The sequence below is a fragment of the Palaemon carinicauda genome, chromosome 12 (genome assembly GCF_036898095.1).
Source record: "Palaemon carinicauda isolate YSFRI2023 chromosome 12, ASM3689809v2, whole genome shotgun sequence".
Classification (NCBI taxonomy): domain Eukaryota; kingdom Metazoa; phylum Arthropoda; class Malacostraca; order Decapoda; family Palaemonidae; genus Palaemon; species Palaemon carinicauda.
This window is the reverse complement of record NC_090736.1, coordinates 12,502,137-12,527,349: the sequence shown is the minus strand read 5'-3', so window position 1 is coordinate 12,527,349 and position 25,213 is coordinate 12,502,137. Positions and strand designations below refer to the sequence as shown.

The following is a 25,213-nucleotide window of genomic DNA, read 5'->3' as shown; positions in this document are numbered from 1 at the left end:
TCTTTCTCTTCAGCGTAGGAGAGACAGCCGTTGGTTTGTTACCCTGGTCGGCGAGTGCTGGTTTCATAACCCTCACTAACGCCCGTGCCAGGGGACCAAACCAAGTCTGTTGCTCCAAGGGCACAGAGTCCGAAATCCTCGCTAAAGGGAAAGGGATCGGGCGATCCTTTGGAGTGGACACCACGGTACCTGCCTGAAAAGAAGGTGGGGAAGAATGATGTACTAACCTCTCCTCGTCCTGCACTACCAACCTGTGTTTGGGTGGAGGCGATCCCGAGCGTCGTCTAGGAACACGCGTTCCTGCTGCTACCACCGGCTGCAGAATTCGCCGCGAACAATGGTCGCGCGAGGGCGAATGGTCGCGCGTGAGCCCGGGCGAGCGATCGCGCGGGCGCGCAGGCGAATGATCGCGCAGGCGAGCGGGCGCGCAGGCGAGTGGGCGCGAGGGTGGGCAGGTGAATGAACGCGTGTCCGAGGCGGCGAACGCAAGCGTTGGCGCGACGGCGAGGAAATGCGCTGCCGCGTGGGTGAGGAAGACCGCTGGCGATGTAGATCCACAGGCGATCGATGATGAGCTGGTGAGCGCTGACGCGCAGGTTGGCGATGGCGACGCGTTGGCGAGCAGCATGCGCAGGTGAGCGATCGCGCGATGGCGAGCTTGTAGCTGGCGAACCATGTTCTTTCAGAAGTGTTGGAGAACGTTGGCGCACCGGCTGTAACACACGCTGGCGGTCCGGAGATCGCCGAGAGACAGGTGAGTGCTGACGCGTAGAACGCTGTTGAATAGGCGATACTAAAATCGCCTGTGCGCGCTGACGAGCAGGTGAATGCTGGCGAGCAGGTGAATGCTGGCGCGTAGGCGATCGTTGACGCGTGGGAGAACGCTGGTAAATAGGCGATACTAAAACCGCCTGTGCGCGCTGGCGAGCAGGTGAACGCTGGCGAGCAGGTGATCGCTGGCGCGTAGGTGATCGCTGGCGAGCAGGAGATCGCTGGCGAGCAGGAGATCGCTGGCGAGCAGAAGGTCGACGCGTGTCCTGTGAAAGGACAGGTGGCGCGGCGCGTTCACGAGCAGGAACTGGAAGATCGCTGGCGCGTTGGCGAACATGTGCTTTTGACACACGCGCAGAACGATGTTGCATAGCCACAGGATCAGACAGATGGTGAGCAGGAAGCTCAGCAGGAACTGTAGGATGGTCAGAGACCGTAGGGCGATGGTCCTCAAATAAGCGCTGACGCTCAGAAGAGAGCTGACGAGCAGGAGAGCGCTGGCGAGGAGGGCGAACATCAGGAGAGTGCCGACGAGCAGGTGAGCGTCGGCGAGCAGGAGAGTCTTGACGAGCAGGAGAGCGCTGACGATCAGGAGAGCGCTGGCGAGCAGGAGAGCGCTGACGAGCAGGAGAGCGCCTGTGCGCTAGCACTGCTCATGGAAGGGAAGGATCCCTTAGCCCCGAAGGGACCGTTGCCCGTCGGGTGACGAGTTCTCCAGAAGGCGAAGATCTGGCAGGAGTTGGTGAACGGTCTGCAGAGAGGTCTAAGGAAGACGGAGCTGTAGGTTGAGGCTGACGAGGAGAGTCCCCCTCGGAGGAAGAAGACCCAAAAAGACGCCTCTTAACCCCCTTGTAAGGGGAAGGGAGGCCCTTGTGGCGTAGCGGACGGTGAGCCTTACGGCGGAGGCGGCTTGGGGGAGATCGTCGGGACCATCGGTCCTCCGAAGGGGAGTCTCCGTCAAAGCACTTCCCTCAGAAGGAAGCTGAGCAGCAGCAGAGACCGAAGGACTCACTTCCCCCTTCGAAGGATGTACGGAAGGGGGAGGAGAGCCTTTAGCACCATCATCCGCAACAGCACCTGCGGAGGATTGCCCAGCCACGTCGGAGGCCTCTGTCACCACGACGTCGACAATAGACAGAGGGTCTACCTCTGCTACCGCCGGCGACTGCTTAACAGCGGTCCCCAACGAGACAAGGTCAATAAAGGCGACCCTGGAGGGCAAGCCCTTAAGCCCCAGGGACGACCAAATCTGCAAAAGATCATCATTGGTTAAGGCATTATCAATAACCTCCCCCGGAGGAGGAGGGGGAACAGCCTCGCTATGGGAGGCGACGCCCTCTCCCCCCACCCAAGGTCGGGAAACAAAACTAGGGCCTGTGCTACCACTCGGCCGACTCTCCTTAGGAGGCGGACGAGGGGGAGCTTCGGAGGATGGTTGGGCGGCGGAAGAAGAGTCCCGAGAACCTTCCTCCTTCAAGGCTAACCCCGAAGGAGACCGGTCTCTCCTGGACTTCTTCTTACGCTGACGGCCAAACCTCTCCCACTGGGAGGCAGACCACTCCCTGCACTCACGGCACATGTTCTCCTGGTCACACCGTCGGCCCCGACATTGAGGGCAAAGGGTGTGCGGGTCCGAAGTTACGTCCGACATGAAAGTCCCACAAGGACGACCGGCAACTCCAGGGCATGTACGCATTGTAAAGAAATAATAATGAAGGTCAACTTCCAACCAACACACACGCTGTAAAGAAAAAGCAGAAAATTAAAGGCTGTCACGAGGACGATGAGCAGACACGTCTGATCACCGCCGAGCCAAAAGTGAAGTGAAGCAAGTCACCGGTGTGTGGAGGGGGGAGGGGTAGCAAGCTACCCTTCCCCACCCCCCGCTAACTAGCGCGGGGGTAATTAACCCTCGTTAAAACTATTGGCTCGTCATTTCAGCTGCGCTAAAAGGTAAACCCTATGTAAATAGCGTGGTTTGTATTTCGGTTACGGAACAAATATATTTTTAGAAGGTGCTGTGTGGTCCACAAGACTTTTCCACCTCCCTAGACACGTGAAAGAAAGCAAGACATGTGATTCTTCCTTGTGATACCCGAGTTCATGCTTTGCATGTTCATACACTGACCTTGAACCAGGGTTAATATTTTTTATTTGGTATTCTATGTCATATTAGATTCTCTGTTCAAGCCTTTAACAGTAGTCTTTAGGGACCACTTAGCACACACACATAAAATTGTCCTTCAAAACATCCTTATCACTAATCACTCCTTATATATTACTGTATTTATGAATTTATTCACTGCTATATAAAATAAACAATTAAATAATATTTATAATAATACCTACCCAAGACACCTGTGGCAGTTGAGTCCAATATTCCACCATGTCCCATTTTTATTGTAGACTTATCACCAGAACAGAACTCTAGAAGAAAAGTAAAGGATTACAGTACAGTATATGCAAATCTCAGAGACAGTAGGAATAAAAATTAAATTTGGGGGAAAATTACCTAACCTTGCCCTAAAAATTCATCTTTTTCTACCCTTACAATAACTATTGTCAAATAACAAAACCAGCTTATATATTTAACAATCATTATTCAGTAATATATGAAGCAAAGATGATAATACTGCAACTGTAGCTAATTTGAGGATAACTAAAATCCACAGCATTGTAAAATTTGAGAGAAACCATTGTTGAAATAATATGAATAGAAGAATCAACACAAAACTGGTAGTAAAGTAAAAGAGATCATTCTGTACTTGTGAAAAAAACATTTAAACCTCAAGAATACATACAAAAAATACATTAATTTATTTACTATTATCTAATATTTACAACCGGCAACTACTGATATCTTTATTTATAATGATTTAATCCAGGACGATTTTTAATTTGGTATTAAGAATATTCCAGGTATTTTTTACCTTCTAAATACTCACCCTCAGTCAGCTTTTCCTTGATATTGTTCAATAACTGAGCTGATGTTACACCATGTGGCTTTAAAACTGGAAAAATTCCATTTAGCCCTCTCCATAAACTTCTACTCATACTGCAGAGCTCTTCAACTGAAAATAGAAATGAATAATCATCTGCATGAAAAATTAAATAAAATTTTTATTTTTTCTAGTAACAAACCTGAGTACTTTAACTAAAGAGAAGAATTCAGTGCGAGATGGAGTCGGTTGTGTAAGTTGGATGACAAGCAGTTATCCAGCTGGTGAGGGTGAGAGGTAAGTAGCCCCGCCCCCTTTCCAGCTGGAAAGACTTCACTTTTAACCTTTCAACCCAAGACTTAGAGGGGTGGTTGAGGAGGGAAGTTGAATTAAAGGGCTCAGGATTGTATGGCACTGAAAAATACAAATTGCGTACTTTAAAAATTGGCAATTTATTCATATGAAACAAACAAATCCTAATACTTTAATTAGGGTAACATACAGCCTGATTTGATGAAAGTCCCCTTGGAACTTAAATTGGATGGTTCATTTTCTTCCTTGGCAGTGATCATCGCTTGATCTATGCACAAGCAAAGCGATGACCCCAGCAACCTCCTACCTGACTTTCATAGTGATGAAAAGCTGATAGGACCAGGATCATACATGCAAGCATGTACCTGATCAAACTAGAGATCCCCTTCCCTCGAAAAGGGATATCAGTTGGAAGTATATACAGTACCTTGTATGATGATTAATGGGTTGGAATGAGATCCACTACCACTTTCCTCATAAAAGGGAGATGGGAGTGATACTGTACTCCTTTAGACCTAAATAATGGAACTCTGAAGTGTAACTTACCAGCTTCAGGTTCGAACCAGAAAGAAAGTTTCGACCACTTGGTTCCTGAGAGGGGGATAGAAGAATACAGAAGAGAAAGTCATATTACCAGTAACACCAAACTTACATTTACACGTTGCCATAGACAAAAAGCATCTTTATCCCGTGTGGGAGATGAGCTGGTTACACAAATACTTTAGCAGCCACCACAGGTCCAAGCACAGATGTGTCTAAGGTTTTGTAGGTATACTCTTGCAAGTACAAGACCGTGAAGTGGTCTGTCTTTTCCAAACTTTGGCTTTCAATACTTGGCCCTCTGACAGGTTTTTTCTGAAGACAACAGTGGGGTTAATACCCCCAACTTCAAGAACTCTGGTCCAAGCTGGTACCTCGTCCCTCTCACCTGTTAAGGCATACACTCTATAGATCATCTCACAAAGCCCGAAAGAGACCGTGTTCCTTGACACCTCTTCCTTGGACCTACAAGTTCTAACACAAAGTCTCTTAACACTCAGGCCTGAGGTATTGGGTCCTTCTCAGATAACACCACAAAGCCCTCATGGGACATAAGAGCATTTCCTCTCAATCACCACCCAATGCCTCACTTAGAGAGGAGATGGAAAAGGACTTGAACTTGGGGATATGCACTGCCAGGTTCTGGGTTTTGGCCATGAAGTCAGGCACAAAACTAAAGAAAACCTCCTTCTACCCCTCACCGTGGGTGGCTAAATAAGAGAGACCGTGCAACTCGCTAACCCTCTTTGCAGATGCTAAAGATAGCAAAATGACATCCTTTAGAGTCAGATCCTTGTCTAACAACCTCTTCAAAGGCTTGAATAAAGAATATGCAAGAGCCTTGAGGACTAAAGTTACGTCTCACTCTGGGGGCCTGAGATTCAGGGGAGGACAAGACTACTTGAAGCTCCGCACGAGCATAGACAACTTCCAGGAAATGGAAAGGTCTATACCCTTCAGTCGGAAGACCATACTCGAGGCTGAGCGGTAGCCTTTGATAACCACAACCGAGAGGCGCTTCTCCTGGGGAGGGAAAACAAGGAAATCCGTAATCTGAGACAGAATTTCTCTGACCGGAGAAATATCCCTTCTATAACACCAATCACAGAAGATGGCCCAGTTAGCCTGATAGACAGATGTACAGGACCTCTGGAGGTATCTAGATATCACTTGCGTGGTGCCTCAAGAAAAAGCCTTTCGCTCAGATGCTGGATAACCTCTGGCAGTGAACACCTAAGGCCTCCACGCCTAGTGGTACTTCTGTAGATGTGGCTGACAGAGAAGTGCGGGCCACTGGAGTTGTTCTCTTGAGACCTCGACCAGAAGAGCAAGAAAATCAGGATACCACTCGGCATTAGGCCATCTGGGAGCCACCAAGGTCATCAGTACTGGCTTAATCAACACTGTTGATTACCGTCCGGATCAGGCTAAACAGCAGAAAGGCATACGCACCCAGGTGATTCCATATGTGTTGGAAAGCACCTTTGAACACCACCCAAGGGGAGCAGAACATGAGTAGCTTCCTCTACTGCTGGGTGGCAAACAGGTTGATCCCAGGAGAGCCCCACAGGGTAATAAGACTTTCCGCTAAAAGAGGATGCAGGGGCAACTCTGCCCATGGAGACTGAGTGTCTGCTAGTACATTCCTCTTGGTTGTAATGTACCTTGCTGACAACTCTAGACTGTGAAATGTATGAAGTATTCGCTTTGTCAGCGTGCAATTAGTCCACAAAAGAGAGGGAATGGTGCCATCAGTGTTTCCCTCGCCCTCCCCTCTTCTTATCACACCCTATCCTAAACAGAGCGGGCACAGGCTCTTTTCAAGGATAGGTTGAGTGAGTTGTGGACCATTCCTGTAGGACTGGCCAAACATGAAGGTTCAGACGCTGCCCCATTCGAAGGTTCAGAGCTCTTGAGGGAGACAGTGAGGTGGATCAGGGAGTCCTGTGAAGCGGTGCTCCATGATTCCAACACTGCCTGCTTACGACTCTCCAGCAGAAGAAACGTGGCAGCCCAAACCGATGAGTTCTCCAATGACAACCTGTTTTGAGAAGTAAGAAACTACAGCGTCCTGCCTCTTCAAAACCCAGTTACCCCACGAGTTTGTTGCCTGATGAGCAAGGAAGGTGACCACCTTCCTGCCCAACAGCACAAGGCTCTTGTACTCCTTCAAAGCTTCAAGAGTTGACAACCTCGTTGACTTTGTGAAATACGTACCTGCTCCTGACCACTGATAAATCCAGGAGAGAGTCCAAGACCAAAGCCTTCATGGCTGCCGATTGAGAGGCCGAGAAGAACTTGCCTGCATTGTGTCTCTCCAATGAGAGCCCCATGAGAAGGCAAAGTGACAGGTCATCCTGCAGAGGTGCAGACGCAGCATTTTTCGGCGTATAGAACTTCCACTACCTACAGAGTGAGAGGGGGGCAGTAGGATCTTGCTTGCCCTTCTGGATCAGAGTAAATTCTCAGACCTACAGATCTGATCATTTGATCATCCAACCGGGCCAAGTTTACGAGATCCGATCACGGCTACTCCAGCAAAGGCTTCAATTCTTGAGGGGCACCAAAGTGCCAATCAATGGCCAAAGGCGGTGTCACAGTCGCTTACCCCACAAGGTTGCAATCATGAATGACTGCAAGGACCTTCAAAAATGAACTCTATAACTCAGAATAGTCTACTTCAGATGGCCGGAGTCCTCGAGACATCCTCCCCCTGAGCACCTTCACAACCTGCCAAGGCTGAGGGCGAGGCAGTATGCTCCCGAGACTGTTCCTCCACACGAGTACTACCATCACGAATATAATCGTGGGTGAAGAAGTACCAAGCAGGCCTATAGCAATAGGAGGAGACCCCCTGGCACGTAAACTAGCAGAGGCGAATAAGTACCAAGTACTTCTCCTCCTGTGGGTTGGTCAAAGGAGCAACTAGGGCTGCATGCTCTAAGGAACAGGAAATAAAGCCCTCTACCCTACATTTTTGGCTTACCAAAGCGAGCATGCACTTGATTACGTCCTTGAAAGGTACCATTCTCTTTACCAACCGTAGAAACAACTCATTAGTAGAGGGACTAACAGGCATCCAGCATCCCCGAAGGAAGAGAGAAAGAGGTCGTCACAGCACTCCATCAACCTTGGAACAAAAAGTGTATCAGGCTGCCTGCTGGGCAGTGGCAATGACCCAGAAAACTGGAGCCAGCCTCGCCCCGTGCACTGGCCCCAAAAATCTGGGAACCACATGGGTGCTGTCCACCCCCTTTGAAAGAGAGGTGGTTTCACTGGGAGTCTTATCCCTAGTACTATGGATAACCTTCCCAGAGTTCTTTGACCTTTTCCTCTTCTTCATCTTAAAAGAGTTAGAATCTGTGTTAGAGGATAAAGAGAACCATGACAAAGAGTGGGAGGATTAGGAAGAACAGCGCACCTACTTCTTCCCCTTGCTAGGTCTGCAAGCAGAGCAGTCAGGATCTGAGTGTGATTGTTGACAACAATGCTCCCCCGATGGGAGAAACCACACGGGTTATGCTAACAGGAGCCACGACACAGAAACACGCTGTCATAGGAGGAGATAGCACACCCACAGGGACCTACGACCCCTCAACAAACAGGACTGGAGACACAACCACTGACAATGAGGGATGAGGAATAGGCCCAGGACCCCCTTAGCACAAGGGTTGAACAATGGACACAGGGGGAGGGGTGGGTATCATTGGGTCAGGGATGGGGTAACCCTGGGGAAAAGGGGTAGCACATAACTTGCCTTTGCCCTTAGCTTTACGGGACTAGGCGTGGACCTCGCCTCTCGACACTGGCATCTTGTCTGCTGGTCTGGGAGATACTTTACTACACTTACCATCCTTCTTAGATTTTATACGGGGTTAACTGCAGGGATCCCTGACACTGTCACAAGGGCTGGAACGGTGCCTGTGGGGAAGTCTGTGGATCGTTAAGGAACGACGAGATCTGAAGATGGCGAGAGGACTCGTCGTCGGCAGGAGGCTGTCAGATGGGAAAGCGGGAGCAATGACCGTGAGACAGCGTGGAAGGGCCAGGAGAAGGCGATAGTTGGGCTTCACAAAGAGCAAATGCATCAGCAGTAGAGGCAACCACAAGGGCAGGTGAAGGATTTTTCCGCACACTACACTGAAAAAGCTGAAGTAAAGCTTCTTTGGAAGGGGGTTCAGTCACTCCTAACTCCCAGGAACAGCCATGCCTACAGCACATCTGAAAGAAAAAATGGTTCTTCGGAGGCTGGAGGCAACTCCTCTCGGGGAAGCAACAGCACCCCTGGTACCCCGAGGTTGCCATAGAATAAACTGGTCTACGCTCCTACTCGATCGGCCCCCGAAGAAGGACAGGCGAGGAGGAGCTTCAGAAAGACGTCTAGGAGTGCGGGAAGAGGAAGTCTGAGGTCCTTTCCCCCTAAAGAAGACCCAGGGGGAGAGATCTCTTTTGGACTTCTTCTCCCTACAATGCCCAAACTTCTCCCACTGGGAGGCGGACCACTCCCTACACTCGTCGTAGGGCGAACCCTGCTCGCAGAGAAGCCCCCTGCAGGTCGGGCACAGAGAAAATGAGGGTCGATATTACCCGATGACATGAAGGTGCTGCAAAAGCATCCTTCAGGACCAGGGAAAGTATGCATGGGAGCATCAGGAACTGCAGCAGGCAAAGTTGGAGACTGGAGAGACTGGGCCAGGTATGGGATTGGGAACTCCTTGGGGGAAGATCAACATCCACCTCTGCAGAAGCTGGCGTTCGCTTCCTCTCTGCTCCCAAATGTAGCAACTCCAACAATCCTTCCTCCTTCGACAGAGGACCAGAGATATCAAAGGAAGGCCAAATCTGTAAAAGCTTGTCAATAGAAAAAGACTCCCCTGCTTCACTAAGGGAAGCGGTAACGTTCTCCTTACCTAAGGGCTGTCCAGGGGTTAAAGGGTCACCATTCCAGCTCGATCGAGTCCTGAGGAGGTCGAACAAGAAGGAGCTTCAGGAAGAAATCGAGGGGTGGAAGAAGTCAGTCGAGGTTTCCTAAACTTCGAGGATGACCCCAATGGAGAAGAATTCCTCTTCGACTTCTTCTTGCGCCACCTGCTAAATCTCTCCCACTGAGAGAATGGTCACTCCTTACAATCCTCACAGGTGTCACCCTGATTACATGGTCAAACTCGGCAGGACGGGCTTAGCAAATGGGGCTCCGTCTTGACCGAAGACATGAAAGTACAGCATTTGCGCTCTTCAAGTCCAGGACAAGTCCGCATGACGACCGTCAAGAAGAAAAACGATCCCAACCTAAAAATACAAAAAGAAAAATAAGTCTAATAATGGCCACTTAGTATAGGCGTTGGAGAGACGAATATCCACTCTCAACCGAGCCAAAAGCAAAATGGATGAGACAACAGTGGTGTGCATGTGTGTGAGCGGGTAGCTGGTTCTAGTCCTACCCCCCCCCCCTAACTAGCGGTGGGGTAGTTACACCTCGCTGAAAGTCTTATGGCTAGTCTTCCAGCTTCACCGAAAGAATATTCCCTAATAAAGAGTGAAGGGTTTGTACTTAGTGTCAGAGAAAATCAGTTACTGTACTATTCTATTAAAATGTAGGGCAGACATACGTGAAAAAAAGTGAAATTGTCTCCCCTAAAAGGGGGACTGTCTCATCTAAAAGGGGGACTGTCTCGTCTAAAAGCGGGACTGTCTTGACTAATTATTATCATTATTACTAGCTAAGCTACAACCTTAGTTGGAAAAGCAGGATGCTTCAAGCCCAAGGGCTCCAACAGGAAAAATAGCCCTGTGAGGAAAGGAAATAAGAAAATAAACAAACTACAAGAGAAGTAATGAATAATTAAAATATTTTATGAACAGTAACATTAAAATAAATCTTTCATATACAGTATATATTATAAAAATTCAAAAAAACGAAGAGGAAGAGAAACACGATAGCAGTGTTCTTGAGTGAACTCTCAAGCAAGAGAACTCTTAACCCAAGACAGTGGAAGACCATGGTACAGAGGCTATGGCACTGCCTAAGACTAGAGAACAATGGTTTGATTTTGGAGTGTCCTCATAGTCTCTTCTACCCTTACCACAAGGAAATTAGCAACTGAACAATTACAGCAATTACAGTACAGTAATTAACCACTAATTAACCTCTTGAGTAAAGAATTCTTTTGTAATCTCAGTGCTGGCACATGTATGAGGACAGGAGAATGTGGAAAGAATAGAGTAGACTATTCGGTTTATGTGTAAGCAAAGGAAAAATGAGACGTAACCAGAGAGAGGGATCCAATATAGTACTGTCTGGCAAATCAAAGGAACCAATAACTCTATAGCGATACGCTAGTATCTCAATGGGTGGCTGGTGCCCTGGCCAACCTTCTACCTACTCTGGTCACATTATACTTACTTTGGGAAGGATTAGGCTTAGAAATTAATAACAGTATTCACAAACCAGTTAATGACCTCATTTTTGAAGGCCTATTTGCACATGGATTAACAGTATTTATAAATAGTCGCTTTTTTTTTTTTTTGTATGTAGCTTAGTTAACAAAGCATATCCTTGATATGCTTATCATGGAAACTTTAATATTACCACAACAGTAGGTTCAGGGTAAGCAGCAAAAACAGGTATATGGCTAGTAAGTAATAGGTTTGAATAAAAAATAATTATGCTATTTCGCAACATCGTATGCAGGGTATGTAGTTGGATGGGACAGGCATAAACATGTTATGTTCATTAGTAAAATAAATTTTTGAATATACTTACCCGATGATCATGTAGCTGTCAACTCCGTTGCCCGACAGAAATCTACGGTCGGGATACGCCAGCGATCGCTATCCAGGTGGGGGTGTACACAACAGCGCCATCTGTGGTCAGGTACTCAAGTACTTCTTGTCAACAAGACCTCAATTTTCTCCTCGGTCCACTGGTTCTCTATGGGGAGGAAGGGCGGGTCCTTTAAATCATGATCATCGGGTAAGTATATTCAAAAATTTATTTTACTAATGAAAATAACATTTTTCAATATTAATCTTACCCGATGATCATGTAGCTGATTCACACCCAGGGTGGTGGGTGGAGACCAGCATACATGTTAACAAAGAAGCTAAGTATCCCGTATTTCATTTTATTAGTTATTCAAAATAACAATATAAAATAAATAAGTACCTGGTAAGGAAGTCGACTTGAACCATTACTCTGCCTTTATTAAGTACGTCTTCCTTACTGAGCGTAGCGGTCCTCTTAGGATGCTGAACGACTCTTAGGTGCTGAAGTATAAAGGGCTGCAACCCATACTAAAGGACCTCATCACAACCTCTAACCTAGGCGCTTCTCAAGAAAGAATTGACCACCCGCCAAATCAACCAGGATGCGGAAGGCTTCTTAGCCGACCGTACAACCCAAAAACAACAATAAAAAGTATTCAAGAGAAAGGTTAAAAAGGTTATGGGATTATGGGAATGTAGTGGCTGAGCCCTCACCTACTACTGCACTCGCTGCTACGAATGGTCCCAGGGTGTAGCAGTTCTCGTAAAGAGACTGGACATCTTTGAGGTAGAATGATGCGAACACTGACTTGCTTCTCCAATAGGTTGCATCCATAACACTCTGCAGAGAACGGTTCTGTTTGAAGGCCACTGAAGTAGCCACAGCTCTCACTTCATGTGTCCTTACCTTCAGCAAAGCAAGGTCTTCTTCCTTCATATGAGAATGAGCTTCTCTAATCAGAAGCCTGATGTAGTAAGAAACTGCGTTCTTAGACATTGGTAGCGAAGGCTTCTTAACAGCACACCATAAGGCTTCTGATTGTCCTCGTAAGGGTTTAGACCTTTTTAGATAGTACCTAAGAGCTCTGACTGGGCAAAGTACTCTCTCCAGTTCGTTACCCACCAAGTTGGACAGGCTAGGGATCTCGAACGATTTAGGCCAAGGACGTGAAGGAAGCTCGTTTTTAGCCAAAAAACCGAGCTGCAAGGAACATGTAGCCGTTTCCGATGTGAAACCTATGTTCCTGCTGAAGGCGTGGATCTCACCTACTCTTTTAGCTGTTGCTAGGCATACGAGGAAAAGAGTTTTTAATGTGAGGTCCTTAAAAGAGGCTGATTGGAGCGGTTCAAATCTAGATGACATAAGGAACCTTAGGACTACGTCTAGATTCCAGCCTGGAGTGGACAACCGACGTTCCTTTGAGGTCTCAAAAGACCTAAGGAGGTCCTGTAGATCTTTGTTGGTGGAAAGATCCAAGCCTCTGTGGCGGAAAACCGCTGCCAACATACTTCTGTAACCCTTGATCGTAGGAGCTGATAGGGATCTAACGTTCCTTAGATGTAACAGGAAGTCAGCAATCTGGGTTACAGTGGTACTGGTTGAGGAAACTGCATTGGCCTTGCACCAGCTTCGGAAGACTTCCCATTTAGATTGATAGACTCTGAGAGTGGATGTCCTCCTTGCTCTGGCAATCGCTCTGGCTGCCTCCTTCGAAAAGCCTCTAGCTCTTGAGAGTCTTTCGATAGTCTGAAGGCAGTCAGACGAAGAGCGTGGAGGTTTGGGTGTACCTTCTTTACGTGAGGTTGACGCAGAAGGTCCACTCTTAGAGGGAGAGTCCTGGGAACGTCGACCAGCCATTGCAGTACCTCTGTGAACCATTCTCTCGCGGGCCAGAGGGGAGCAACCAACGTCAGCCGTGTCCCTTTGTGAGAGGCGAACTTCTGAAGTACCCTGTTGACAATCTTGAACGGCGGGAATGCATACAGGTCGAGATGGGACCAATCCAGCAGAAAGGCATCCACGTGAACTGCTGCTGGGTCTGGAATCGGAGAACAATACAATGGGAGCCTCTTGATCATCGAGGTAGCGAACAGATCTATGGTTGGCTGACCCCACAGGGTCCAAAGTCTGCTGCAAACATTCTTGTGAAGGGTCCACTCTGTGGGGATGACCTGACCCTTCCGGCTGAGGCGATCTGCCATGACATTCATATCGCCCTGAATGAACCTCGTTACCAGCGTGAGCCTTCGATCTTTTGACCAAATGAGGAGGTCCCTTGCGATCTCGAACAACTTCCTCGAATGAGTCCCCCCTGCTTGGAGATGTAAGCCAAGGCTGTGGTGTTGTCGGAGTTCACCTCCACCACCTTGTTTAGCTGGAGGGACTTGAAGTTTATTAAGGCCAGATGAACCGCCAACAACTCCTTGCAATTGATGTGAAGTGTCCTTTGCTCCTGATTCCATGTTCCCGAGCATTCCTGTCCGTCCAATGTCGCACCCCAGCCCGAGTCTGATGCGTCCGAGAAGAGACGGTGGTCGGGGGTCTGAACAGCTAACGAAAGACCTTCCTTGAGAAGAATGCTGTTCTTCCACCACGTTAGAGTAGACCTCATCTCTTCTGAAACAGGAACTGAGACCGTCTCTAGCGTCATGTCCTTTATCCAGTGAGCAGCTAGATGATACTGAAGGGGGCGGAGGTGGAGTCTCCCTAACTCGATGAACATGGCCAGCGATGAAAGTGTCCCTGTTAGACTCATCCACTGCCTGACTGAGCATCGGTTCCTTCTCAGCATGCTCAGGATGCACTCTAGGGCTTGGTTGATCCTTGGGGCCGACGGAAAAGCCCGAAAAGCTCGACTCTGAATCTCCATACCCAGGTAAACAATGGTCTGGGATGGGACGAGCTGGGACTTCTCTAAATTGACCAGGAGGCCCAGTTCCTTGGTCAGATCCATAGTCCATCTGAGATTCTCCAGACAGCGACGACTTGTGGGAGCTCTTAAAAGCCAGTCGTCTAAATAGAGGGAGGCTCTGATGTCTGCCAAGTGAAGGAATTTCGCAATATTCCTCATCAGTCTCGTAAACACAAGAGGTGCCGTGCTTAGGCCAAAGCACAAGGCTTGGATTGATTGATTGATTGATTGAAAGTTTTCTGGCATCCTGACATCTAAGGTCATTGACGCCGATACCATTTACTGTATACGAAAATTAAAAGAGAATTCGATTAAAACCATAAAAATTAAGAAGTCATTAAAATAGTTAAATAGTTTTCAGAAGACCTGCTTCTGAAATAAATCTAAAAATTCCGCTCGCATAGTAAGACACATCATGTCCAAGAATCTTGGCAAGGATAAACCTGCCATCCTCACCTCGAGCCTCAAACAGATATCTATTTCTTAAGTTAGTAAAATTAGGGCATTCGGTCAACAAATGCCTCACTGTTAAAGGTACTAAGCAGTCCTCGCAATACGGTTGGTGTTGGCCCTTCAGCAGAAACTCGTGTGTCAACCGTGTGGTACACAACCTTTCCAAAGACGAATCTTAGGAAAGGTTGGGAGTCTGGATGGATGGGGACGTGAAAGTATGCGTCTTTCAGGTCTAACGAGACCATCCAGTCCTCCTGCCTGACCGCTGCTAGGACCGACTTCGTCGTCTCCATCGTGAACGTCTGCTTGGTGACATAAGCATTGAGAGCACTGACGTCCAGCACCGGTCTCCAACCTCCTATCTTCTTGGCTACAAGGAAGAGACGGTTGTAAAAGCCCGGGGATTGATGATCCCGGACTATGACCACTGCTTCCTTTTGTAGCAAGAGTGACACCTCTTGTTGCAACGCTAGCCTCTTGTCCTTCTCCTTGTAGTTGGGAGAGAGGTTGATGGGAGATGTAGTTAGAGGGGGATTGAGGCAGAACGGAATTCTGTATCCCTCCCTTAGCCACTTCACAGACTGAGCGTCTGCACCTCTGCTCTCCCAAGCTTGCCAGAAAGTCTTGAGTCTGGCTCCTACTGCTTTCTGGAGAGGAAGGCAGTCAAAACTTGCCTTTTGCGGACTTGGAACCCTTCTTGGACTTGCCACGGTGACTGTCTGCACGGGTACCTCCTCTGCTGGAGGTTCTGCCACGAAAGGGCGGGATGAACCTAGAAGCAGGTGTATCAGCTGCTAAAGGGCGGAAGGGTCTAGGCACGGAAGGTAAGGTTTTAGCCTTACGTGCAGAAGAAGCCATGAGGTCATGCGTATCCTTCTGGATAAGAGAGGCAGCCATCCCCTTAATCAACTCCTCCGGAAACAGACACTTGGAGAGAGGAGCAAACAGCAACTCTGACTTCTGGCAAGGAGTGATACCAGCAGATAAGAAGGAGCACAGATGTTCTCTCTTCTTGAGGACCCCTGATACATATGAAGCCGCAAGTTCACCAGACCCATCCCGTATTGCCTTGTCCATGCTTGACATGATCAGCATGGCCGAGTCCTTGTCAGAAGGGGAAGTCTTCCTGCTTAAGGCTCCCAAACACCAATCGAGGAAGTTGAATATCTCGAAGGCACGAAAGACTCCCTTCAACATATGATCAAGATCGGAAAAGGACCAGCAGATCTTCGAACGTCTCATAGCCAACCTGCGGGGAGAGTCAACCAGACTTGAGAAGTCGGCCTGGGCAGAGGCAGGAACCCCCAAGCCAGGTTCCTCTCCCATGGCATACCAGACGCTCGACTTAGAAGCCAGCTTGGGAGGAGGAAACACAAAAGAGGTCCTTCCCAGTTGCTTCTTGGAATGCAACCAGTCCCCCATAACCCTCAAAGCTCTCCTTGATGATCTGGCGAGAACAAGCTTGGTGAAGGCAGGCGCAGCAGACTGCATGCCCAGAGCAAACTCGGAGGGAGGAGAACGAGGGGTTGCAGACACAAAGTGTTCAGGATACAATTCTCTGAACAAAGCAAGGACTTTGCGAAAGTCTAAGGAGGGTGGCGAAGACTTGGGTCCTTCAACATCAGAGTGAGGATCATCCAGATGAGCAGCTTCATTCTCCGATACATCCTCATCCGAAAGTTGAGTTGTGAGTGGCAAAGGCAGAGCAGCAAGCTGAGCGGCTGAATCCTGCAGAACGGGTGCATGCGTACCTGCGGATCCATCAGCATGCCTCTGCTGGACAGACTGTGAGCTGGCAACAACAAAAGCAGAGGGCCGGTGTGTGGGAGGGTCTGCGGTGGGCTGAGGAGCATGCGGTATGGTATGCAGAGCATGAGGTAAGGCATGCGGCTCATGCTGCATGGTATGCGGCTCATGCTGCATGGTATGCGGCTCATGCTGCATGGTATGCGGAGCATGCTGTAAGGTCTGCAGAGCATGCTGCATGGGCTGAGGAGAATGCCGCATAGTGCTGGAACCCGGCAACTCCTGATGCGGCAGCTCACGCATGTTAGCAGATGGTGCAGCAAGAACATGCGTCTGGCAGTGAGGACTGCGCATCGGTAGAGGAGCTCTCACAGGTGGGGTGTGGGAGCAGGCAGCCGCAGTATCTGCTGAGCGCACAACCTCTGCGGGTTGTAGGTTAACAGGAGAGGTGTTAACCTTCTCGGCATGATACTCCTGCATAAAAGCCGCAAGCTGAGACTGCATAGTCTGCAGCATGGACCACTTAGGGTCTACTGTGGTTGGAGCAACAACAGACGGTGCAGAGGCCTGTTGAGGGACCACTCTACCTCTCTTGGGAGGTGTGCAGTCATCAGATGACTGCGGCGAGTCCGAACTGACCCAGTGGCTACACCTGGGCCGTTGGACTAGCTCGGAAGGGACCTTACGTTTGAGCGGTCGTGAGACCTTGGTCCACCGTTTCCTCCTGGAAACCTCTTATACAGACGAGGAATGTAAGGGCTCATTCGTCTGGGAGTGGAAGGGATGATCCTTAGCAGATGCGTCCGCAACCACTGAGGATACATCCGTGCGCCGATCAAGGCCTGCCGAACCCTTTGGTCCTTCGACATTGCTTCTCCCCTGGGCTTGGGAGCTTGCAAGAGGTCCCGGACTGGGAGGACAACTGGCACGCACAGATGTATCCTCATGCGCAACACTGACACTGACACTATGCACAGCACTAGCACTAACACTTCCCACTGCACTCTTCGCTTTCAGCTCTCTGACATCTGCCAAGAGCTGATTGCGGTCACTAACCAACGACTCCACCTTATCACCGAGAGCCTGAATGGCACGCAACATATCAGCCATTGCAGGCTGAGCACTCGTAGCAGGTTCGGGAGTCACCACCACAGGGGAAGGAAAAGGTTGAGGGGCATGGGGAGAGGAAAAATCCACAGAGCGAGAAGAACTCCTCCTATCTCTCTCCTTCTCTAACCTACGTGTATATCTGAGGAATTCATTAAAATCGAATTCCGAAAGCCCAGCACATTCCCCACATCGATCTTCCAATTGACAGGATTTTCCCCTACAATTGGAACATACGGTGTGAGGATCTATAGAGGCCTTCGGAAGACGCCTATTACAAGTCCTAACACTACACTGCCTGTATTTAGGAACTTGGGAATGGTCAGACATCTTGAATTTAGAGGTAGTCAAGGGGGAATTCCAAAATAAAGCAAAGATCGTTAACCAATGAATCAAATTAATTCCAAAAGCTTGCTAAGCTAAGGATAAAGCTTCCTGAACAGCGAAGGCTAAATTTCAGAGCAAATACATCACCAAAACGTGAACAAAAGACTCCAAAATCAACAGCGTATCCATGTAGGTCTTGCCGGCGGCACGACAGAGGAAAAATTGAGGTCTTGTTGACAAGAAGTACTTGAGTACCTGACCACAGATGGCGCTGTTGTGTACACCCCCACCTGGATAGCGATCGCTGGCGTATCCTGACCGTAGATTTCTGTCGGGCAACGGAGTTGACAGCTACATGATCATCGGGTAAGATTAATATTGAAAACTTCTTATTACTAGCAAAATTGACTTACTTTATGGGGACAATATTGGCGGATGTTTTTCTATAGGAAATACAAGATTCTTAAAAAAAAGACAAAAACTTTCCCATCCATATCTATATAATCAAATATTGTTTATCTTGGTTTGAAATACAATACTGTATTACGAAGCTAGTTTTACTTTAATATTTACGAAATATTATTATTTAATGTTACCTTGCCAGCCAGGAGTGCAGCCAGTAGGAAGGTTGACTTAGTCTTAGGGTAAGCTAAGAAGGAAACCATAAATTTTTATGTCATAACTTCTGGAATTTCAAAATATCTAAAATGTGAAAAATATAGGTTTCCACAAATTATTTGCATCAGAACAATTTAAAGTACTTATAAATACACCAGACACAATTCTTATTTTCTTCATTAGGGATGTTGTGCTATAGTAAATATTTACTCACATTCTGATTAGCGACCCGGTCCATCCCAACTAACTACAAAGGGTCCAAAAGAAACCAACTAGTGCAAGAGATACTAGAAGATAAAGTAAAGATTATTATTCTTAAAACAAGAAGATCAACCAGTCCAATGAGCCATAATCGACTCTTACAGAGCTGGCCCAGATAATTTTGGGGTGGAAAAAACATACAGTATACACTATATTAGATCTGATTGATAAAAAGATTAATGTATAGTAAATATAAGATACAGAAATAGTTAAAAATCAAAATTTCAACCACCACACCTATGCTTCTTGGACGGTACCTCCAATTACTGGAATCCCCCGGATTTACTTTAATCCTCAGGTAAATACTGGAATCCCCTTGAAAATGACCGAAATCCCCTACAATATCACTACAAACCCTTAGAAATTGATAAATAATATGTGTTTTAATTAAAAAACGTTAATTGTTCAGTGGCCACTTTCCTCTTGGTAAGGGTAGAAGAGAGACTTTAGCTATGGTAAGCAGCTCTTCTAGGAGGAGGGCACTCCAAAATCAAACCATTGTTCTCTAGTCTTGGGTAGTGCCATAGCCTCTGTACCATGGTCTTCCACTGTCTTGGGTTAGAGTTCTATCGCTTGAGGGTACACTCGAGCACGCTATACTATCTAATTTCTCTCTTTCTTGTTTTGTTATGATTTTTATTTTAGAGTTTATAAAGGAAATATTTATTTTAATGGTGTTGCTATTCTTAAAATATTTTATTTTTCCTTTATTCCTTTCCTACTGAGCTATTTTCCCTGTTGGGGACCCCTGGGCTTATAGCATCCTGCTTTTCCAACAAGGGTTGTAGCTTACCAAGTAATAATAATAATAATTTATGTTTTTAGCATTTATATTTTCTTATATATTTGCAAGTAGAACCTTGGCTAGGGGTTGTGACCTGGGAAGGTTTGTGACTTGGGAAGGGGGTCTGGGGACTTGCCCAGGCTAGGGGTTGTGACCTGGGAACTACTAGGTTAGGTTAGGTGGGTTTGTTAGGTTCTGTACCCATTTACAGTATAAATTGTGTAAAGGGTTTATAGAAAAATGCTTTAAAATACACATTTTACTTAAATCAATTTACTAAAAAATAATGTAATTTAATAAAAGCATATTATTTATCGATTTCTAAAGATTTGCAATGTATCAGTTGGGGATTTTGGTAATTTTCAAGGAGATTCCAGTAATTCGTGGTTTCCCTTCTTGAAAGGGTTAAAATCTTAAAAAGAAACTCTCTCCTCAACCTTATATTAATGATAGGGTGAAAGTGTGAACGAAATATATATTTTATGAAATAGGGGGATAGAGGAGAGAAAAAAAAATAAAGGATAAGATAACAAAAAATGTAGCTATTAAATGGGAGACGCAAAGTAAAGATTCACCAATGGTAACAGAGGATACATTGAAGAATTTATAAAAGGAGATATTTATAATGATGTGGGCTAGCCTTAAAATGCTAGATCTACGATGTAACTTTAAAGGAACAAATGAAGATGATAACATACACATGTTATGTGAGGTTAAAGAAGAGAGGACATAGTACCTATTCGAATGCAGTGAACTTCAGGAGGTTAATTATATAAAAAAGGGGTCTGACATGTTCTGGAAATGGCAAGTTTCACCTTTACCGCAATAGAAATAGGGAACCAATATTGTAGGAATGAAATAAAGTTGAAGTAGGTAACTAATATTGGTTATGATGACCTATCCTTGTATACTAACGTTTCCAAAGTTTCAAGTGACCAAAATTCGAAGTTCGAATGAAAAACCGGGGCCTGGTTCCTGGTTCCTTATTGCTCACTCCGCAGAATAAGTTTGCGGGCACTCTATCCCTTTATAGATGGGAGCAAAGCTTCTAAGCTTATTCTTAAGTTTATATTACCTGTGCCTTAAATAAATCAATACCGTAATGAGATTCTCAATCTTTGCTTTTATTCCATTCTACCTTAAAATTAGATAAGATAACACTTTGCTATCATCAGTTTTGGCAACCTATTGTGGTCAGTTTGGACTTCTTAAATTCTTTTATATGCATCAAATTCCAAGCTGACCAAGGTAGAGAACATCACGTTGAGGCTTCGCCTTTGCATCGGCGACTCTGTGTCTTTTAGTTTTGTGTTCCTTACTTTCACTAGTTTTTCTCTTTTTATTCTCATTTGTTGTAGTACACTTTTCTTATTCCTAAAATTTTCTTCACTAAAAGGGGATTTTCCTATTGTTTGTGCACTATCCTCTTCCTATGGTTGTTGGAGCTCAATTGCTTTTATTCTTATATTATATCACTAAACTGTGGAAAATATAAGTGCCCGGGCAGGATCAATTCAAGGAAGAAGTAGAAATATAAACATTGTATCCGAATGACTGCAGCTAACTTGATTTGCATTAAAATCCAAAGAACAACCTTTAAAAAATACTATGAATTTGTCAGTTCTCTTTTATTAAATAATTTTGTTACAAAGCTACCCAAATTTAATTTAAAAAATTATTATAAATATATCTAACGAAGTAAAATAATATCGGGATTTGGGAAAGTAATGCTAGGCTGCATCTGAAAGCCTTCAAATTATTACGAAATGCCTGGTTATATACCAATTTGATAAATTTAAAACGAAGTCGTAGATAACTACTGGTTGTGATGATATATTCTTGCATGCTAACATTTTCCTACATCCAAATGACGAAACTGCGAAAGGAAAACCGGGTCAGGAGGAAGTAGAACTATAAACATTGTATCCGAATGACTGCAGATAACTTGGCTTGCAGTATAATCCAAAGAGAAAAACATTAAAACATACTTTGGATTTGTCAGTTCTTTTTTTATTAAATAATTTTGTTACAAAGCTACTAAAATTCTATTTAAAAAATCACTATAAATACATCGAACGAGGTAAATTTACAAATAATATCGGGAAAGAGTTATGCTAGCTACATCTGAACGTCTTCAAACCATTACGAAATGCCTGGTTATGTACTAACTTTGATAAGTTGATAGTGGGGTCAACAGTCGACGTATCGTCTATAGAACAAATTAATTAGGCTGTACTCTACAAATTATTAAAATGGCCAGGCTTCCAAAAAGGATTGACAGGGAGTGTTTGAAGAAATTCCTTGATAGTTTTGATAATGTTCTAACGGACTGTGATGGTAAGATAAAGAAAACAGCTTTTTACATGTGGGATCATTCTATGCATTAAGCAGAATAAAACTGGTAAATTTATATTTTGAAATTTTAGATGTTTCATAATTACAAGTAAGTCTGAAAAAACATATCTTAAAAGGGAAACAAACACAAGACCACCACCTAACCTAAACTAGGAGCTGTATCCTTACCTACAGGCGACAACCCATCCCTTAACTGTTGTATCCATCGCTTACTTTAAGGGGGCCAACCAGTTAATGCCACTTTTTAAGGACAAGACTTTGACATCCATACAACTTGATTAGGTGACTTGGGACATCATACTGCGCAGGATTTTTGCCTCCGACCTGCTTTTTCCGGTTTCATTGTAGTGTATTACAATACAAAATTACCCATTTTCCTAAGCCAGGGTGATTTATCCTGAAAATGAGTGTTTTTCAAATTCTATCTTGGGTGTATGTATGATAGCAGCCACCTATATGTATTATTATGGCTAACTTAGAATACCTATGGGGCCAAACATGTATCACCTATTTCAAAATGACTGAAAAGCAGAGATGTATTGTAACCTAAGTACACCCATTTAACTTAACCTAGGATACCGTATTCTAGTTTACTAGGTGGGGCTTAACTCCTGAGGGCCTCTTCCTGTTCCAAATCCTCACCTACAACACCGTTTCATTTCGTAAATATCCAAAGAATCAATTGTGCATTTTAGATTAGGCCCATCTGCCTGTATCCTTAATATGTGCAATTGTGCAAAGGTCAGTCTTCCATCAGTTATCTCACATCACTTGGAGATAATGGCCACTTCCACCAATTTATGAATTAATACATAAATGTAATGTAATAAAATATGAAAATAGCAGTCTCATTAATAAAATGATGGTAAACATAAACAAACTTCCTCCTCTCATCTCTGAATAATTAAGAACGCTATGGATAGTACCAGACCTATGACATTGTACCCTGAGGATCCATGTCTCTGGGTTATATCCAAATTGAACAAACTTTCCAGACTGAACAAACTAGTATGGGTCAAAGGGTAAATATTTACTATATAATCCTTGGATGAACGAAAGTAATGTGTCCAGTTACTAATGCAGAGGCTCTCCTAAACTAAATTTTGACCTATTTCTCTAAGGACCTAGACTGACAATGATATAATTTTTCCCCGGGGAAGTATGAAGGTAAATGCAGGGGGAGAAATGTATACAGGAGCATTTAAGTTTGTTAACCCTTTTACCCCCAGGCTATTTGGAACTTTCCAACCCTTAACCTCCAGGGGTTATTTTTTTTTTCAAGCACATTTTGCAGTATATTATTTTTAAATTGCTCTAACAGCCTTAATTTCCATCGTAGAGAGGTCAGGTTGGTCTCATTCCCTTGGAAAATGCCTGAAGTTTCTCAAAAAATTATCAAAAATATGCAAAAAAAATATAAATAGCAGTTTTTTGCAAGGACATACCGGTATGTCCATGGGGGTAAAGGGATGAGTTTTGTGAAACGTACCAGTACGTCCTTTGGGGGTAAAAGGGTTAAGAGTAGGGCTATGATTACTGGCAGGTGCATCTTGTATATACTTATAACAAAATCCTCCTATATTGAAGTATTGAACCATTTACTTTATCCTTTAATTCTTTCTATGCCATAATAAGTGAGGTTTTGCTTTCATTGGTTTCGGCTATCTTTTCTATTACACTCTTCAATTGCTCAAATATTTCTACGACCTCTTCCTCTGATTCTGCTATCAATGCTTTTTTATCTCTATGTAACAACTTCATAGTATCTCTCTTATTTACTATTTTGCGACTTTCCTATTTTTGAATCTCACCTAATTATCTTTTTAAAGGAATTGATCATGAAATAGGTATACATTGTACAATTCCATCAAAAATGAAGTGTAATGCAATGATTAAAAGAAGTGTATGTTTCTTTTGCAGGTGTTTTGTGGACTGGTGATAAAATCATCGGACAAGCTAACGAGGCCCTAAACAAGTTACACGCCTTAGGCAAAAAAGTATTCTATGTTACAAATAACTCGACCAAATCTAGAGACGAATATGTGGAAAAGTGCAAGAATTTGGGATTCATTGCAGAGAAGGTATTTTTACAGCTATGGTTTTAAAAGTATAGTTGCCAATTTGGATTGAATTTATATTCTTATTTAAGAAATATGTAAAGAACTTGTTTTGACCAGGAATAGCTCAGAGTCTTACTAAATGATACCAATCTCAACTAAACTAACTGACCCTAGGGAGCACTATGATAACTAGGGATTGAAAAAAAAAAAAGTGAATGAAAATCATGGTGAGATTTAAAAAAAAAAAAAAATTATGGAAAAAAAAATATAATTTGTAAAGTAAATAATGAATTTACAATTAACAGCGGGGTACTCCAAGGGAATGTTTTGTCACCTATATTGTTTATCCTCCTTGTGGATTTTGTAATGCATAGAACAGTCGCAGATGGTGGAGAAGGATTGGACTGGATTGATAATAGGAAATTTGCAGGCCTACAGTATGCTGGTGATGCTGTCATTAGCAGAACACTATAGGATTTGCAATGCTTGCTTACCAGAATGCATGAAATTTTTAAATATTAAACTTAGCCGGTGAATATATAATAGCTGCAACTCTGCGGCTCGACAGACAACATACTCAAAAAACTCGCGAGCGATCGCTATGCAGGTTGCGGGTGTGCCCACCAGCGCCAACTGTCGGCCAGATACCACTCTTGAATGTAAACAAAACCTTCAATTCTTCTCTGTCGACGTTGACGACAAGACGTACTTATACTCGCTGTAGAACCTGGAGTTTTCCCATCATATTTGGTGAAGTACTTTATTTTGGTTTGAGCTTTCGCAGTACAGGTGTTTTTCCTCAACATAAACTCTTGAACTCTTTATTGAATCGGATTATTTGTTGATGACTTGGATTGTTTTTGGAATTTTCTTTGACTAATTCAAAATGGCTGACCCTTCTCAAGTACCTAGGTTTCGAAAGTGTAATGCTAGGGACTGTAATAGGCGTCTTCCAAAGGCTTCTCTCGACCCTCATACTGTTTGTTCCAATTGTCGGGGTAAAACCTGTCAATTGGGAGATCGGTGTTAGGAATGCGTGGGCCTTTCGGAATTCGATTTTATCGAATATGATAAGTATACACGCAGACTAGAGAGAGATAGGGTAAGGAGAAGCTCTTCTAGGTCCGTAGATTTTTCCTCTCCACATGCCCCTGAACCTAATCCTTCCCCTGTAGTGGTTGTTCCTAACCCCCCTTCTAGCACTCAGGAACCGTCGATGCAAGACATGTTGCGTGCTATCCATGCCTTGGGGGAGAGGGTTGA

The 25,213-nt window shown here is 45.0% G+C and overlaps 2 protein-coding genes across 5 annotated transcripts in view; one reads left to right on the top strand and one right to left on the bottom strand.

Moving 5' to 3' along the window:
* The window catches only part of LOC137650516 (pseudouridylate synthase TRUB1-like), a 76,595-nt gene extending 56,066 nt beyond the window's left edge, over positions 1 to 20,529 (bottom strand). For 2 of the 4 annotated variants that reach the window (XM_068383737.1, XM_068383740.1), the window contains exons 1-3: positions 20,351 to 20,516; positions 3,717 to 3,842; positions 3,121 to 3,198 (exon numbers count right to left, since the gene is read on the bottom strand). In XM_068383737.1, the coding sequence (XP_068239838.1) occupies positions 3,121 to 3,198; positions 3,717 to 3,825 (187 nt within the window). In that variant the 5' untranslated portion in view covers positions 3,826 to 3,842; positions 20,351 to 20,516. Of the gene's footprint in view, positions 1 to 3,120; positions 3,199 to 3,716; positions 3,843 to 20,271 lie in introns of all 4 variants that reach the window. The other 2 variants (XM_068383738.1, XM_068383739.1) reach the window with 2 other exon arrangements.
* A 1,137-nt stretch (positions 20,530 to 21,666) lies between these two features.
* LOC137651224 (glycerol-3-phosphate phosphatase-like) overlaps positions 21,667 to 25,213 on the top strand; it is a 44,748-nt gene continuing 41,201 nt past the window's right edge. The window contains exons 1-2 of the mRNA XM_068384422.1: positions 21,667 to 21,872; positions 23,811 to 23,971. Of these exons, the coding sequence (XP_068240523.1) occupies positions 21,788 to 21,872; positions 23,811 to 23,971 (246 nt within the window). The 5' untranslated portion in view covers positions 21,667 to 21,787. The remainder of the gene's footprint in view (positions 21,873 to 23,810; positions 23,972 to 25,213) is intronic.